General features: G+C 39.4%; 1 protein-coding gene across 1 annotated transcript; it reads right to left on the reverse strand.

The window, feature by feature from the left end:
* Positions 1–6,051: 6,051 nt before the first annotated feature.
* Positions 6,052–15,759, reverse strand: LOC134192950 (uncharacterized). The gene is made up of 9 exons (XM_062661706.1): positions 15,487–15,759; positions 15,232–15,417; positions 13,084–13,251; positions 12,590–12,763; positions 12,368–12,529; positions 10,015–10,416; positions 9,643–9,960; positions 6,453–6,854; positions 6,052–6,387 (listed from the first exon to the last, which is right to left on the reverse strand). Exons 1-9 carry the CDS (start codon positions 15,623–15,625, stop codon positions 6,368–6,370), a joined length of 1,971 nt encoding a protein of 656 aa, XP_062517690.1. The 5' UTR covers positions 15,626–15,759; the 3' UTR covers positions 6,052–6,367.
* Between the last annotated feature and the right edge of the window lie 491 nt (positions 15,760–16,250).

Consider the following 16,250-nt stretch of genomic DNA (forward strand, 5'->3'; position numbering starts at 1 on the left):
CTTGTCAGAAATCGTAACACAGAACTGTTTTAGAGCTATAGAATGTAAGAGCATAGTCAGGCTTGTTTGTTATATAGAGTATATAGTAACCAGTAAATTTTGATTTTATAAAAATCAAGAGCCCGTAGGGACTATAGCCAATAAAACATTTTTGTGCCGTTTGGCAGACATCATTTCTAGATGTGTGATTTAATTAGTGAAAGTATGTAGCATAAAAACTGTACACGATTCTAATTCAAGACGTTAAAATGTTACAAGTCACGTACAGCTACACGTACTGGATGACACCTGAATCCAGCACCTTAATTAATTTGCTCTCTAAAACGTCTAGCTGGTTGTTGTTGGAAAACATGCACGTGCAAATGTAGACTAGGCGTTATTGCTATGTGCTAAACCCTTAATTAAGTAAAACAAAGACTATAAACACCATGTACAGGATGGACGCCCGATGGCCGAGTTCTGGTAGCACGTACAGCTACCAAACAAAGCGAGGTGGAGCTGTAGGATGACATCACGTTCGTCTATTGGTCGGTAATGACACCACTTTCGTTTATTGGTTGGAATAGCTTCATTTGTATCTGCGCTAATCGAGTATAAATACGGTCGTGTGGTTGTCGGTCAGACGACTACTATACCCTTAGCCCGGATATCCGGGTCTCAGGTAATTACTTGCACACGTGCGTACAAGCCCAAATGGATGGTTCGCACTTGTAGCACAAGGCAGCTAGTCTTACACTGTAGAAAAGCCTAAGTGATTATACAGTAAGCCACACGGTTGTTATCAGTACACAGAAGGGCCAGGCGTAGGAATGGCATCAAGGACCCGAGGTGGGGGCTCAACCTCAATGCGCGGAAACGGCACCATTTCGGAAGTCGTTGTAGCGATTGCACAAGTAGTCCCAGATCCAGGAATTTTTAACCAATTTGGTATTTTCAATTTGTACAAATTTTAGAAATTAGCACCAATTTGGTACAACAACATCAATCAGTAGAAAGCGAAAACCTCAACAACGCCAGGAAAACAATGAACTAGCTGTGGTTTATAGTTCAATTAATCAATTCAAAAGTAAACTGGTGTGGCTAGTATAACGGCCGGACCTAATGGCACAGTGTACTATCAAGTTAGTCTCGCGTAGTCAGACTCCTTTCCGCCGCGTTATCCGGGCGAAATGGAAAGTAGAGCAAGTCTATTCAAATATGTTGTTGAAATCATTATAAACACCATCCATCATCATGCATGCATGCTGTTATTTTTATTATCATCATGCATGCATGCTGTTATTGTTACCTACAACTATTACTGATCTAGCAAAGAAACACTAAAGTGCTAAACCCTGGTATGCTAGCGTCTAGGTTACAAAACAGCTACTGCACAGGTGTACTGGCATGCACCTGCTAGTTAACCTAAAGAGTGTGAGAACAGGGTCACTTATGATGTTATTTATAATTATTCTGTTTTGAGGGGATTTAAAGTAAATTATGCTATCCCCAATAAGTGACAATCATTATTAGAATTAATAAATACTGCTATACAAAGTAAAGAAAACTTGGGGGCGCAGGGCAAACGCTATTTCCTTTTGTGTTTTGTTTATTTACTTTTATTGGGTTTTTATGTGTTTTGGGGCTATTCCCATATGTTTTCACACCGACGACCCATATAATAACATTTGGTTTATCTTTTTCGATAGTATTAGGTGTCACAATATACATTGACTGGCTCGTGGGATTGTCGACATCTAGATAACAATGAGTGCATGCACTACATTCCAATTAACCTTCCGTCCGTCCGTCTGTCCATCTGTCCGTCTACTGACACACTACTGTAACCCTAGCGCATGCGCACCTCGTGTTAACTAGATAATGGATCCACAACATTTTGGAGGTAAATGCAGCGAGGCAGCAACATTGTTAGGGCCAGCCCTTTGCGTACATGGTTCCTACGCCTAGATATCAGATATTTATTGCTTTCAATATTCCACCTTGTGTTTTAATTGTCCTATATGTACCACATCAAGATGTACAACACTAAAGAATCAATTACACAGCATCATGCAGCTAGTAAACAATTAAGTTAGTATGCATGCTGACCATTAAACCTTATACATTTGAGCTAGTGATCGATGTCTCAACTCATCATTGATTAGCAATAACAATAATTATCGTGATTTGAACTTACTTCGTGCAGATGAACGTTTCTTTCTTGTAAGTGTTGTGGCAACGGCGCTGGTATTACCTGCTGTGTTGTCTCTGGGTAACACTTCAAATCCTGATTGTGTTAGACAAGCTATGCATGTGTAGTATTGACATGAATCAGATGTCTGATTGTTCAGAATAGCAACTGAAGTCACGTTAGTCTCCTCATCACTTTCTGTCACGCCATCAGGGCCAAAAACTACTTCAAATGGGGTAGTTCCACAACCAGTGTTACGATAGCCACAATCGCCACTTGCTATGCTATCATCACATGAACCTGTGTTTTCGTCGTCTTCAGCTGTACATACGACATACTATTAGTATGTGTACACAAAATAAGTGTGAACACGCTCAGACAGACAGACAGACAGACAGACAGACAGACACACACACACACACACACACACACACACACACACACACACACACACACACACACACACACACACACACACACACAATAATGGACAAATGTTAAGCCCTCCACGTCTTTCAACGTCGACCTTGAGGTCAGTTGCGGAGATGGCTCCCCCTGCCTCTAGAGACAGGGCCTCCATGCACTACGTGGAGTCTTAAAGCCAGCGCTACAATCCACCTGGAACTTGGCCAGAGTCACCCAGGGGCACTGACGTATGGCGAAGCTCTGAGACTGGACACCAAGGCCCACACGTACCCGTCTGCTGCATGATGTTACTGCGAAGCCAGCGGTCTTGTCCACTCCAGTCAATGACCAGGTACTCATTTATACTCCTGAGTTAAGAGAAGCAAGTGTGGGTGAGTTCTTGCTCAATGAAACTGCGACAGTGGAGCCTCCACCAGGATCAAACCGTCAACCCTCATCACGAAATACAAGATCCCAGATTCCCAGATGTCATCACCAATACTCTACCAACTGCTCCACTGCGCCACACACACACACACACACACACACACACACACACACACACACACACACACACACACACACACACACACACACACACACACACACACACACACACACACACACACACACACACACACACACACACACACACACACACACACACACACACACACACACACACACAGACAAACACACACACACACACACACACACACACACACACACACACACACACACACACACACACACACACACACACACGTTCAAGTCTAAACATACCATCGCAGCTTCTTCCATTCCGAAAGTTGATATTGTTTATTTCAACAGTCCCATCTTCAACAGTAACCGTTATTCGTATTCGTCCTACTTGGGGCAACAATAAATTGACTCGACTATCACAAACGATCGGCACACAAATAAACTGTTCGGCAGAAAAACCATTCGGTACTTCAATTTTAAAGTCAATAGACGTTTCATTGACAATCAGACTTGTGATAACTGCTACTGATGGCTGTTTTGTAGTTGTACGAAAGTTAAACGTCACAGTTGCATTGCATTGACCAATAAACAAGTCCGGGCTGTCAACATTGAATACACCCTTTCCTATCGCAAACTGTGGACTAGCGCCATCTGGACTAACGGATTCATTTCCAGCCTGGAAAATATCTAAGAAACACAAACTATTGCTTAAGTATATTAGTTGATTAATTGATTAAGTCTTAGCATTCAAACATTCACAACATATATTAACAGTTAACATGCAATGAGCAAGAGTCAACTTTTCAAAACACAAAATACCTTGCTGACGACACTGAACGTCAATTCCTGTCCAAATGCCATCCACACACTCACGCTCTCGTGACCCTTCCAGTAAAAATCCAATTGCACAAGTATAAACAGCCAGCGTGCCATCGCTGTTGACAGTAACACTGCCATTTTCTGGATTGCTCAATTCAACACATTCTAATTGACAAATTAATATTTTACAAGTGCAATCACTCACAGCTGATGTAATCGATATCAATACTTTCAAAACAAGAGGAGTCAATGTTTGACAGGTCAAGTCCTACACAAGACTGTGTTCTGTTTCCTATTAACACACTATTGGCAGCACAAGAAAAGTTGACTTTGGTATCGTCTTCAACAGCAATCGTTAGATCGCCAATTATAACCGTGTTTTCAATGGTACAAACTGCAACAAAACAAAACAAAGTAATATGTTACTCATTGTTTAATTATTATGTGTTGTACACTCAACTAGATCAGTCTGGTTCGTAGTGTATTATTGTAATTAATCATATATAATTAATTAATTATTTATTAATTATCTAACATTTAGACAGGCATTCATTTCACAGTGTACAATATCATTATGTATGTAAGATTACCTATGTACATAAACCTCATCTTATACTTCTAATCACACACAACAATCTAATTTACTGAAACTGTCAGCGGCCTACCTGGACATCGCACTAAATTGCAGATCATACGTTCAGTCGAGTTTCCATAACAATTTTTGCCTCCAGGCTCAGGAGGTGGATTGTCACAATACCGCTGCCGTATCCTCACTCCATTGTCACAGGTAGTTGAGCAACGGCTCCATTCTGACCAAGACGTCCAGTCACCGTCTGCAGCAAACATCACAATTTTACTAGAATATTTAATAATCCAGAAAAATAACTATTACATGGTATCTACACATAATAAATACATGTTCATGCATGCTGCACATGCACAACAAATATGAAGAAAACGTATGGTTAATTAATAAAGCGTCATCAAGTTATGACCTCTAAAACTATACAGACAGACAGACATCAAAGCAGACAAGCTTACAACTAAGCAGCCAGCCAGCCAGCCAGCCAGCCAGCCAGCCAGCCAGCCAGCCAGCCAGCCAGCCAGCCAGCCATGCAGCCAAGCAGACAGACAAACAGACAGACAGACAAACAGACAGACAGACAGATAGACAGACAGACAGACAGACAGACAGACAGACAGACATGTCATATGTACAGACAGACAGACAGACAGACAGATGGACAGAGACAGACAGACACACAGACACACAGACAGACAAGAGACAGACCTACAGCAAAGCAAACCATGTTCAATTGGGATGGTCTAGGCCATCATGACATTTACAATCCATGCCATCATTATCTAGTTAATTAATTAATTAGTTAATTAAATCTTAACGACTTGACTATATACAATGTCTAGAGAAAGAAATGGCGGAATGCCACAGTGACTCACCTCTGCGACACACGGCCAAACGGCCGGTCCACTCTCCGCACACACATCTCACTACGTCATCCCCCACGAGCGTGTAGTTAGTATTACAAGAGTAGAATCCTTTGGCTATACCTCCGTCTCGAACATCCACCGTACCGTTTCCAGGGCCGAGTAACACGGGACACAAAGTGGCTAAAGAAACAAGAACCATACATATGCAGAGCGCACACCTTTCTCTATATAAACATTTCATGGTGAACTTACGGTCCGGCTGGCCGGGAAAATGCTTGCTCCACCAACTATTAGGGTTCGGGCTTACAGGAATAAACTGCTGTCCGTCAACTGCAACCGACAGGAATAGAATATTGACACAAACGTGCAGTAGTGTAGCTCTTGACCCAGCTGTACGATACGGAAAGGGCCGCCAATTGCAATGGGTTGTGAACAGCGTTGGAATCATGAGACTAACGAGCCGAGCGACTAGACGACGCTATAATTCAAGGAAAGTCGTCGACTTTGGAAGGTGCTTCGTATCCGAATGATGTCAACGTAAGACGGAAATGGTTAGAAGCTGTACGTGTACTGGTTGTCAAGGATCTGCACTTGTAGTATGCAGGTGTGACTATTACACAACAAACCTTCCTTTCAACTGCTAAAATCTCTATGTTTTTCTTTCAAATTAGACAGACTTTCTGTCACAGATAGACGTTCTACGCCTGACAGACACAAATAGAGAATGCAGTTTCAAGTTCTAGAATAATCAATACAACAGATACCCAACCAGTTTTCGATCTAACAACTTACTATAATAGCAGTAAAGCATTCGACAATCTTTAACTCTTTCCATCTAAACTTGAGTCTTGACCAACAAAACTTATGGAAGTAACACTACATTTCTACACTAGCTACCTCCAAATGATACCAATTATTGCAGTCATTACATGATACTTAACAAATCAATCCAACATCCCACTAATAACCTGTTGTATGTACCATAGAATGCAATATGATGACATCCCTTAGAAGACGAGATGAGTGCCGAGCCTATCAGCTCTAAATATTAACAACATGTCCTACACAAAATGACAAATCACAGCTACTCAACAGCAAATAACTTAATTAAACAGAATTAACATACTGCAATGCCTTGAATTCACATGCTTCCAATGAAGTGTCCTCATGTTATTGACACATATGGCTCTCTTTAGAGCAGCTACTTGAAAGATGACTCTGAACTCGGTGCACTTGTTTTTCAAAACCTCTTTAATACGAGTGTGCAGCTTTAAGCATTGCTGTCCATGTGATCCACCTCCGTTGTAATTTGCTATCACAAATGATAATCCGTGTTTTCCTATTTGAATTCTGTGAACGTAACCTCGGCATTGAACATAAACATTAAGATAATGGAACCCTCTTTTCCGCATGTTGTAGAAAAACGAGTAGTACTCATTAAGGCTGCCCAATTTAACAAACTGAGATGCTATTTCTGAGAAGGCGAGGACTCCCTTTTTAGGGTAAACACAAAATGATTTGTTGTTACCTAAACACAACCAAATGCAATAAATAAATAAATAAATAAATAAATAAGCAAACAAATAAATAAATAAATAAGTAAATAAGAAAGTAAATAAATAAATAAATAAATAAGTAAATAAGAAAGTAAATAAATAAATAAATAAATATATAAATAAGTAAATAAGAAAGTAAATAAATAAATAAATAAATAAATAAGTAAATAAGAAAGTAAATAAATAAATAAATAAATAAGTAAATAAATAAATAAATACGTAAATAAATAAATAAGTAAATAAATAAATAAATAAATAAGTAAATAAATAAATAAGTAAATAAATAAATAAATAGATAAATAAATAAGTAAATAAATAAATAAATAAATAAGTAAATAAGTAAGTAAATAAATAAATAACTACATAAATAAATAAATAAATAAACAATAAATAAATAAATAAATAAGTAAATAAAAATAAATAAATAAATAAGTAAATAAATAAATATATAAATAGGTAAATAAATAAATAACTAATAAATAAATAACGTTGTATTTTAAAAAATGTCAAATACGATAACACATTGTCACCAAGTCACCAATATTAAATTCACAAATCTTAATACTAAATAACAGTAAGTCATGTTACGTCCCATAACCACCAGCAACTCTACATACCAGCACTGCAGAACATAACAGTACTCTGCATGAACAGATCCACTTACAAATTTAAACATAAATTTAGCTGCACTTGCCTAAAGCGATCAGCAGCCTTTGTAGCCAAAATTGCAAGTACAATATCTACCGTCCAGTGTGGAAATAGCAGTAGGCCATCGGACAGTGTCCCACCAAATGTGCTGTTTGTCCGACCAAATACTACACCAGTGTTGGACGTGTTAGGACAAAACGTCCACCCTATACATATGATAGTGTAAACCTTGGGCTTTCCACAGTGTTAGTTCATGAGGGTTGGTGCCTCCTAGCATTTGTGACTATTTAGTACACAATGATATCATATAGGCTGCATTACCATATGATAACAACTTTATCAAAAATTACATGCAAAATGGCTGGAGTAGGGGCGGGACTTAATGATACAATGAATGTCCTAACAAGGCTCCGTTTGTCTGAGCAAAAATAATTCCCTATTTTCCACACTGACAGTCTCTTGATGACAAACTCTGCTGATGTAAGAAAGCTGTTTGTATTTATTCAATAGTAGAACACAAAGTCAGATATGCATGCATAATTAAAATTTATTATAAATTTGATCACACCTACAGCGTAGGATTGTATCAAAAGATCTATGAAACGCGGGAACAGCTTGAAAGCCTTCAAAGTATGTCAACTCACCTTATGATAGTGTACAGTCTTGGTCACGTCTGAAAGACCTATAGCTAGATCAATGACTGCAATTTTTCTAAATTCACACTTTGTAAACAAAACTGAAAAATTGCTGGGCAACACAAAGGTAAATATGATCAAAACTGATAGGCATCTGGCAAACATCCTCATTACTTCACCTGTAACTTCAGTTCCACCTTCCAACCTGCATACTGGCCACTAAAGCCCACCTTGATCTAACCGCTCCTGCAGCTACACTACACACTAGCAATCCTATTTCATTAATACTAAACAGGTATCTGACAGCTCACTTGCTCAACAACCATTTCAGGGGCAGATCCAGAGGTGCTTATGCCAGGGGAGGGAGGAGGGAGAAGGGGAGAAGGGAGAAGGGGAGAAGGGAGAAGGGGAGAAGGGAGAAGGGAAGAAGGGAAGTAGGGAGAAGGGGAGGACCCCCTTATGTGGTCTTGTTTCTATTCTTTTCGTACAGCAACCCTACATACATCTTTCTCATTTTTCAAAATGTTTTTATACTTGTTTTGCATTCATTTTGCTACATGAGCGTAGATATGCGCAGTGGTAACGGTGTACACGAGCAGATGTACAGTATGCAATTGGGGAGGTGGACAGTGAGACTAGAATCGACACACTCCCTGTATAGCGGTCGGTACAGAAAACATTTACGTTAGATTCAGTGCAGATGCAATCAGAATTTAGACAGAAATGCCAGCAGTAAAAGAGCAGCTCCAATTAGCATATAGTCTTCAATCGCTGGAAATATTGCGGAGGGCGATGACCCCGAAGTATTTAGAAACGGTCTTTTTGAGTCATCGAGAAATTTTATGCAAGGAGAATCGGTCCCTCAAGAGGGGACCATGCACTGCAATGACAAATTTGAGTAGTCATGGACCTGCTCCATTGCAAGCGCAGAGGTTTGGTATAGAAATCAGCTTTGCAGCATAAACGGTTGATACCGATACCCGCTTTTACAAAAGAACTAAACACAAACTCAACCTTACATACCAATGCTACCTTGTTGGTGATTACTTTATAATTCAATTAATTAGTTAAATATTATAATTAACATTTGTAATATTTGAGCAAATAAATTCTATCTAGCGAATGCCCTAAAACTCCTTACTCATTTAATTGAGGTACTGACAAATATGAAAACACAGACAATATCTTGTGACCATTTATACAAACTTTGAAAGCATATCAAGTTTCAATATGCTAACAACCCAATCTTTATAAACGACCTTCACTACTTGTATAAAAATATTGGCAAACTGCATATATAAAATCAAAAATAAACTAGATCCATTTTGTTCTATACAAACCTTAGGACTTTGATCTAAATTCCTGTATGCACGTAACTTTATAATACATGAAATGTCCATAATTCTATGCCTCACACAGACTGTCACTCAGTAAATTTAATTAATTAATTACATTATTAACGCAATAATATACTTACGTGTGGTAACAGCTCTCTTCTTCCGTTTGTTGGTAGTTGTTTCATTATTATCTCTTGCTGATATTGAATATCCTGAATCCCGCAAGCACGACAAACAGCCAAAATTTTCACAATTTTCAGCTGTCTGGTTGTTCAAAATCTTAACAAGTTTTTCGTCTCCGTCATCGTCATCATCGTCGTCCTCATCATAACTCTCATCAGACTCGTCTGTGAGTGACACATCAAAGTCTTCAGTGCCACACCCGGTGTTACGAAACCCACAGTCACCACTGGCGGTCCCATTATCACACGATGCAAGTGATTCGCTATCCTCAGGACCTAAACAAATCTATGCACACAAATGTACACATACTTGAAGAAAAACATTCTAACCTTCACAGCTCGTGCCTTCCAAGAAGTTGACATTACTAAACTCAGCCGTGCCATCCAAGATTTCCACAGTGATTCTTAGCTGTCCCACTTGAGGTAAGCCCAACCCGGTGGTATCATTACATATTAGTGGTACACAAACATAACGAGCTTCATCTGAAAGATATTCTGACGTATTTAGTAACACTTCTGTGCGAAAAACTGTCTCATTTGTGACTAGAAATAAAATGGCAGTTACTTTCAATTCGGCTTGCGTTGTTGTTGTCCGTAAATTAAATGATGTCGATCCATTGCACTGTGATATAAGGATTTGCGGACTGTTAATATCGAAAACACCCTGACCGAGGCCAATTCGAGGGCTAACTCCAGTTGGTTCAACTTCCCCATCATCAGCACTAATCAAATCTAAATAAAATTTCAGTGAGTAAGTCACAAGGCAGGAAGCAAAGACAGATTAAATAACCATATAAAAACTATTGGGAATTGCTTATAATATAGAACTACGTAACCTCGTTACACATGTAACATAAGTGTCACAGGATAATGAAACAAAACAGTATGCAACATCTCTAGATACTGCAAGTATTAACACACATATCTTAAGATCCTGATTACTACGTAGTAACATTACTTATTAAAACTCACTAAAATGTCATACATAGCTGTCTGTTAATTGCAGAGCAGAACAAACATAAACAGACATCTAAGCTAAATAGTACACCTGAAATCACCAATTAAGTTACGATAATAATATTTGTCCACTTCACTTCAAGGTAGGTACATGACAATCACACAAATGTAACTGCAACAACTTACAACCTAAATTTACTGTCTCATAAACTAAACCTCAATTCTTATTTTTCGGACGTGCTGTAACTCATTTCACTGGCTTTGAAAGAACTGAAAATGTGCTAAGCTGTTGATAATGACATCACTTCATGCAATGACCCTACTCCACTTTAAATAATTAACAGTAAGCAAACCCGACTATGATTCTTTCTATTGCTTCTCTTGATGCTCACAATGCAGATACAAATAATAGCCATAACTGAAACACGAAGCTTTGACACTTTCAGAAGCATTCTAAATCGTATGACAAACCAAATCGCATTGGCACAAAGTCAATTATTTGATATCCATAAAATTCAGTGTCATCAAGAGTAACGTGTTAAAGAAACACTTCACCGATTGACACACCCATAGTAGACGTTAACGTACATTAACGACTTGGACTGCGAACTGAACGCTTGCTGTTGCACGTGTGGTGCATTGCTTTGGTCTTGCTTTCCGAGGCCAACTACTAGAGCACACAAGAGACAGGTCTAGACGCTTCAAGCGACTCTTAACAGTGAAAGAGAACAAGTTACAGTTCCTAAGCGGCTCAGTCGTTCGTACGTTGTAGATTCCACGTGATTGTCTTGAATGACTTGCAATTGCTCGGTCTTTCGCACTTTCCTCCGTGTTTCTTTCTACGAATGGAGGCTACACTACAGTATAAAAGGGCTTGCGTGATGCAAAAAAAAACACGAAAACGTACGTCACCGCACATAATCACGTGACACAAAGTGCCTTCATTCTACAGCCGAACCATCCTGTATGTGTGCTTTTCGCCATCGATTGAAGGTGAATCAGTGATGTGAAAGCACGCTTTACTTTCGCCTAAGCAAATATCAAAGTCTACAGGAAGCAGCAAAACGAAACCTCCACTTATTAGATGTTATTTGGAAAACCGCCTTGTCCATTTTTGTTTTCTAAATTTAGCAACGCTCTGCTATCAAGTTTCCTCTGAGATAGCGCCAAACTTCCCAACTTGATGTGTGACCAGAAATCATTAGCGCCGAGGGCAGAGTCAGAGATGCACGGACCAGTGAAGTGCTCCTATATGTATCTTTTAGAAGATTTGATAACCTTAATTAATAATTAAAATAATTTGGGCTTGCTTGTCAAACAATTCACCACCCTAGTCTCGTGTAGCCAGACCTTACCCCGCCCTCAACAGGACAGGATGTTGAGGGCAGGGTTGAGGTCTGGCTACCGAGACTATTACCACCCTAACATATGCATTGCAAAAAGAAATCAAGAATATCCAACTAGTGTGTGTAGCAGTTTCACATAATTTACATTGGTATACGGTTTTTAGCTTTCGTGGAATCAATCAATTGCAGAGGCATATGCATTGCTATTGCTAGAGTCTAAAAGCTTCTGAAGGTCTCATTTCATTGTTACCATGACTAGCTTCCTACTCTGCATTGAGTAGACACAAAAACAGGATTGACAGTTAAACAATATGAAAGCTCAAAAAATTGGTTTTAGTGAGGGACACCACATATTGCCACATACAACAACCACTTAGCACCTCTGTTGCAGACAGGATCTGTTCCCGACCAGACACCATCATCACAATCCCTCTGCTCTGGTCCTTGCAATGAAAAACCGATCGGGCAACTGTACCGTGCAACTGTTCGGTTTACATCTACGGTCACATTGCCGTTGACTGGATGATCCAGCTGTGGACAAACTGTAAATCAAGCAGTCTATTTTAAAATTAATGTTTATCAATGATAAAATGCTCTTTCACCTCTAATGCAGAAAATGCTAAGTTTAGAGAGATCTAATCCAACACAAGACTGGACTTTAGGTCCTTCGAGTCGAAAGTTGTGCTCATCTGGACACGAGAAACTCACTTCAGATCCACTGGCTAAAGGAGTGATAGAAATGTCTCCAATTTTGATGTTACTTTGGATAGAGCACACTGCAACACAATAACATCAACATGTACAATGAGTTGCTACAAAAAAACGTCTATGATCTGCTGAGATGGTCTGTAATGCAAAGTTGTGTTGACGATGTGTGTGTGTGTGTGTGTGTGTGTGTGTGTGTGTGTGTGTGTGTGTGTGTGTGTGTGTGTGTGTGTGTGTGTGTGTGTGTGTGTGTGTGTGTGTGTGTGTGTGTGTGTGTGTGTGTGTGTGTGTGTGTGTGTGTGTGTGTGTGTGTGTGTGTGTGATTCAGAATCATAATATAACAATGTAACATACTAGTAAAGTCACAAACATGCATGCAAACCTTACAAACCTGGACATTTGTCTGCATTGCAAATTCGTATCTCATAAGGGTCTCCCAAGCAATCCATACCACCCGGTTCAGGAGGAGGATTAGAACAAGATCGAGTACGAGTTTCCCTTCCACCGCCACAAGTGAGAGAACATTCTGTCCAATTTGACCACATTGACCATTGACCATCTTATGACAAACATACAGCACACAATTACCATTGTAAACATTGCCACACAAGTAAAAGTAACAATGCAGCCAAATGCAAATTACAAATATAGACTTAATAATACTAATTCATTATGACATAATATATTATTGTTACTACATATTATTAATCAGTTCTGTAGAAATAACTGTATAGCCTAACATCCTAATTTTGCAGTCAATATGTACCTACTGCTGACTGTATTCAAATACAACCTGTTTTTCTTATTTATTACCAGCTACATTGCCCAGCGTCGGCTGGGTGCATTCAACTGTGAGGAATTACAATGAAAGTATCTTGTCTAAAATTATAGTTACAGTTACTAGATGTTCTAAGTAATTACCATGAAAGTATTCCATTTACAATTAGAAAACTTGCACGTATGAAACGCTCCTAGAATGAACCGAATTCAATGCACCTATACTAAATGTACGTCATCTCTTGAACTCTAAAAGAAACCATTAAGTAATCGATTGTGGCCTCACGTATTGTGACCTTGCATTAAATTGTGGCGTCACCTACTGTAACATCGCAATGTCCTATTAAACGCTCTACTTTTTTTCGGCTATGCAAAAGCAAAAAACTGTTTATTCCCTTGCACGCTATGCTCTTGAATGTCGTGCCTAGCAATCTCATCGATGTCAGACAGAGTACAGAGCTTTATCGCTCAAGGGTCGATCACTGAAAGGGGACCCACCTATTGAAACTGACATCATGACGTTCCTCTTCATTCAGTAAGCATGTCTGGAGAATTCGAGCAACAATGAGCCAAGCGTGAGAAAATAGTAGGCGCACAGACATTTAGGATCTTGTCTTTATATACATCTTGTCTTTATGCGTACATCGTGTGTATCATATTCGGTTTGGTTTAATTAATTGTACACTCAAACCTCCCTAATCTGAACAGTATGGGACCAGCCGCTGCCCGGATTCTAGAAATGTCCGGAAGATAGAGATAGGTATAAACGCACGTTATATCCTTGGAATTCCAGACCATTTTAATGTAAGGTTGGTAAACGTCATACCAGCGCTACATACAGTGTGCGTGTACAGTACACGCTTGCACTAAAAATGTACCAAAAATGTACCAAAAAACGTAAATGTGTACTTTGTACATGTACTACGGTTACATTCGTTACATATATGTGTTTTCCTACGCATTGGCATGTAAAGACAGCTTAATTAAGTGTTTATACGAGGAGTTTCTTGCCAACGTGCTTACCCCAACACCTGATATGCACTGGGTAAAAGTGTCCGGTCTAGGGAGGTGTCCGGATCTCGGAGGTCCGGATTAGGGAGGTTTGAGTATAAGTTCTATAGTAACTACTGGAAGTAAACCCTGCTGGCCATCATTGCTGTCTACACAGAAAGACATAACCTGAGTAGATCCAAAAGCTGCAATGGTGATGACCTCGAATAATGTCCAGCCACCTTACATTAGTAGCTGCATGGCATGCATATGTACTATGTGCAAAGTTCTTAGAACCACCAGAACCAATCATGTTGAACAATGTCACATTAAGAATTCCACTCAGCATGTTTCCTGATGTTGTTGTTGCCACATGCATTAGCATGCAGCAACAGCTAATATCAATAAACAGACAAATATATGTCTTCCTATTTCTATTTCTGTTACAAATGTATGGCAATTGCAAATCATAGTAATGTGAGTGACAATTCATGCCCCTGCCATCAGCTCTCCATGTGCACTGGAACTCTCTAAAAAAACCTCCCAGTCGATGATGGAATTAAGCCACCTGACTGTGGTCAGTGTAGTCCGTCTGTGCCAAGGTGGTGCTATGTACAGTCCGTCTGTGCCAAGGTGGTGCTATGTACAGTCAGCCATAGCGTGCACGTGGTCATGCATGCAACTGTCTGAGAGTAACATTTAACATCTAATGTAATTTAATCATCCATACAACCAATGCCTCAGAATGACACCTATTCACCACACTTCCTACCTCTTTTGCACGTAGAATTCGCCGGGTTCCCTTTGGGTCCACTCCATTCTCCGCACGAGCAAACCACCTCCTGGTCGCCCACAACGGAATAGTTTGTGTTACACACGTACGTAGCCTTCCTTATTGCCTCTCCTCGAAATTCAAGTCTACCATGTGCAGGGTCACTCAACTCCGGACAAACCGTCGCTGTAAACAAAACCCGGAATGGCTGACAGAACTAAAAAGTAAGCATGGCGCCCGTATGTAGATACTCACGGTCTGGTTGTCCCGGAAAGTTCTTACTCCACCACGTTTCTCTACTTTGACACTGCCAACTGGTCACTAGCAACACCACGACGACACTCAATGTGCTAACTCGCGACGTGAAATCGTAGCCAAACGCCGACGACGTCATATAGCTTCCCGGAAACTGTCTGACTACAGAACGTTGGCGTTCGTTGCCGGTCTAGAAGATGGCTGTAGACGCGAAGCGCGCGACGTAGGAAACTAAACGCAACACAAACTCGAGCGCAGTGCAAATGAAAATTGATACGAAACTGGTTTGTTGTTTTAGTCTACTGAGCATGTCAGTATCGAAACTTCAATAGCACGTATATGTAGATAACACAAACTAAAACAACATTTTATAAAAGAATCTATAGCTTCAAGGATTTTAATTAATTAATTAACTAAACAACAATATGCTACTGTATAACATGCATATGCGTAACATATGCGTTATTATTTCTCTTAGAGCACGTGCAAGTTCAGTTAATTAATTAATTAAGTAAAAAACTATGAAAGTAATTAATCCGAGGCGAAGCCTCTGGTTTCAAAGTTATTGGTACAACGTCACTTTAATAAACTTGCAATAAATACTGACAACATTCGCTCAACTCAACTTTTAGAAATTAATTAATTAAGAAAACATCTGATGTCTACTTAATTTTTAATTTTTACATTGTTACTTAATTTGTCATATGTGTTGTTTACCTATCTCTTAGATATTGTGCACAAACATAATTATTACTATTTATTAT

Source organism: Corticium candelabrum, chromosome 17 (assembly GCF_963422355.1).
Source record: "Corticium candelabrum chromosome 17, ooCorCand1.1, whole genome shotgun sequence".
NCBI lineage: Eukaryota > Metazoa > Porifera > Homoscleromorpha > Homosclerophorida > Plakinidae > Corticium > Corticium candelabrum.

Coding starts and splice junctions, on each gene's coding strand:
- LOC134192950 (XM_062661706.1), bottom strand. CDS start 15,625: ATGACGTCGTCGGCGTTTGGCTACGATTTCACGTCGCGAGTTAGCACA. Junction 10,417..12,367: donor AGATCCTGTCTGCAACAGAG/GTGCTAAGTGGT, acceptor AATTTTATTTAG/ATTTGATTAGTGCTGATGAT. Junction 9,961..10,014: donor GGAAGGCACGAGCTGTGAAG/GTTAGAATGTTT, acceptor AGATTTGTTTAG/GTCCTGAGGATAGCGAATCA.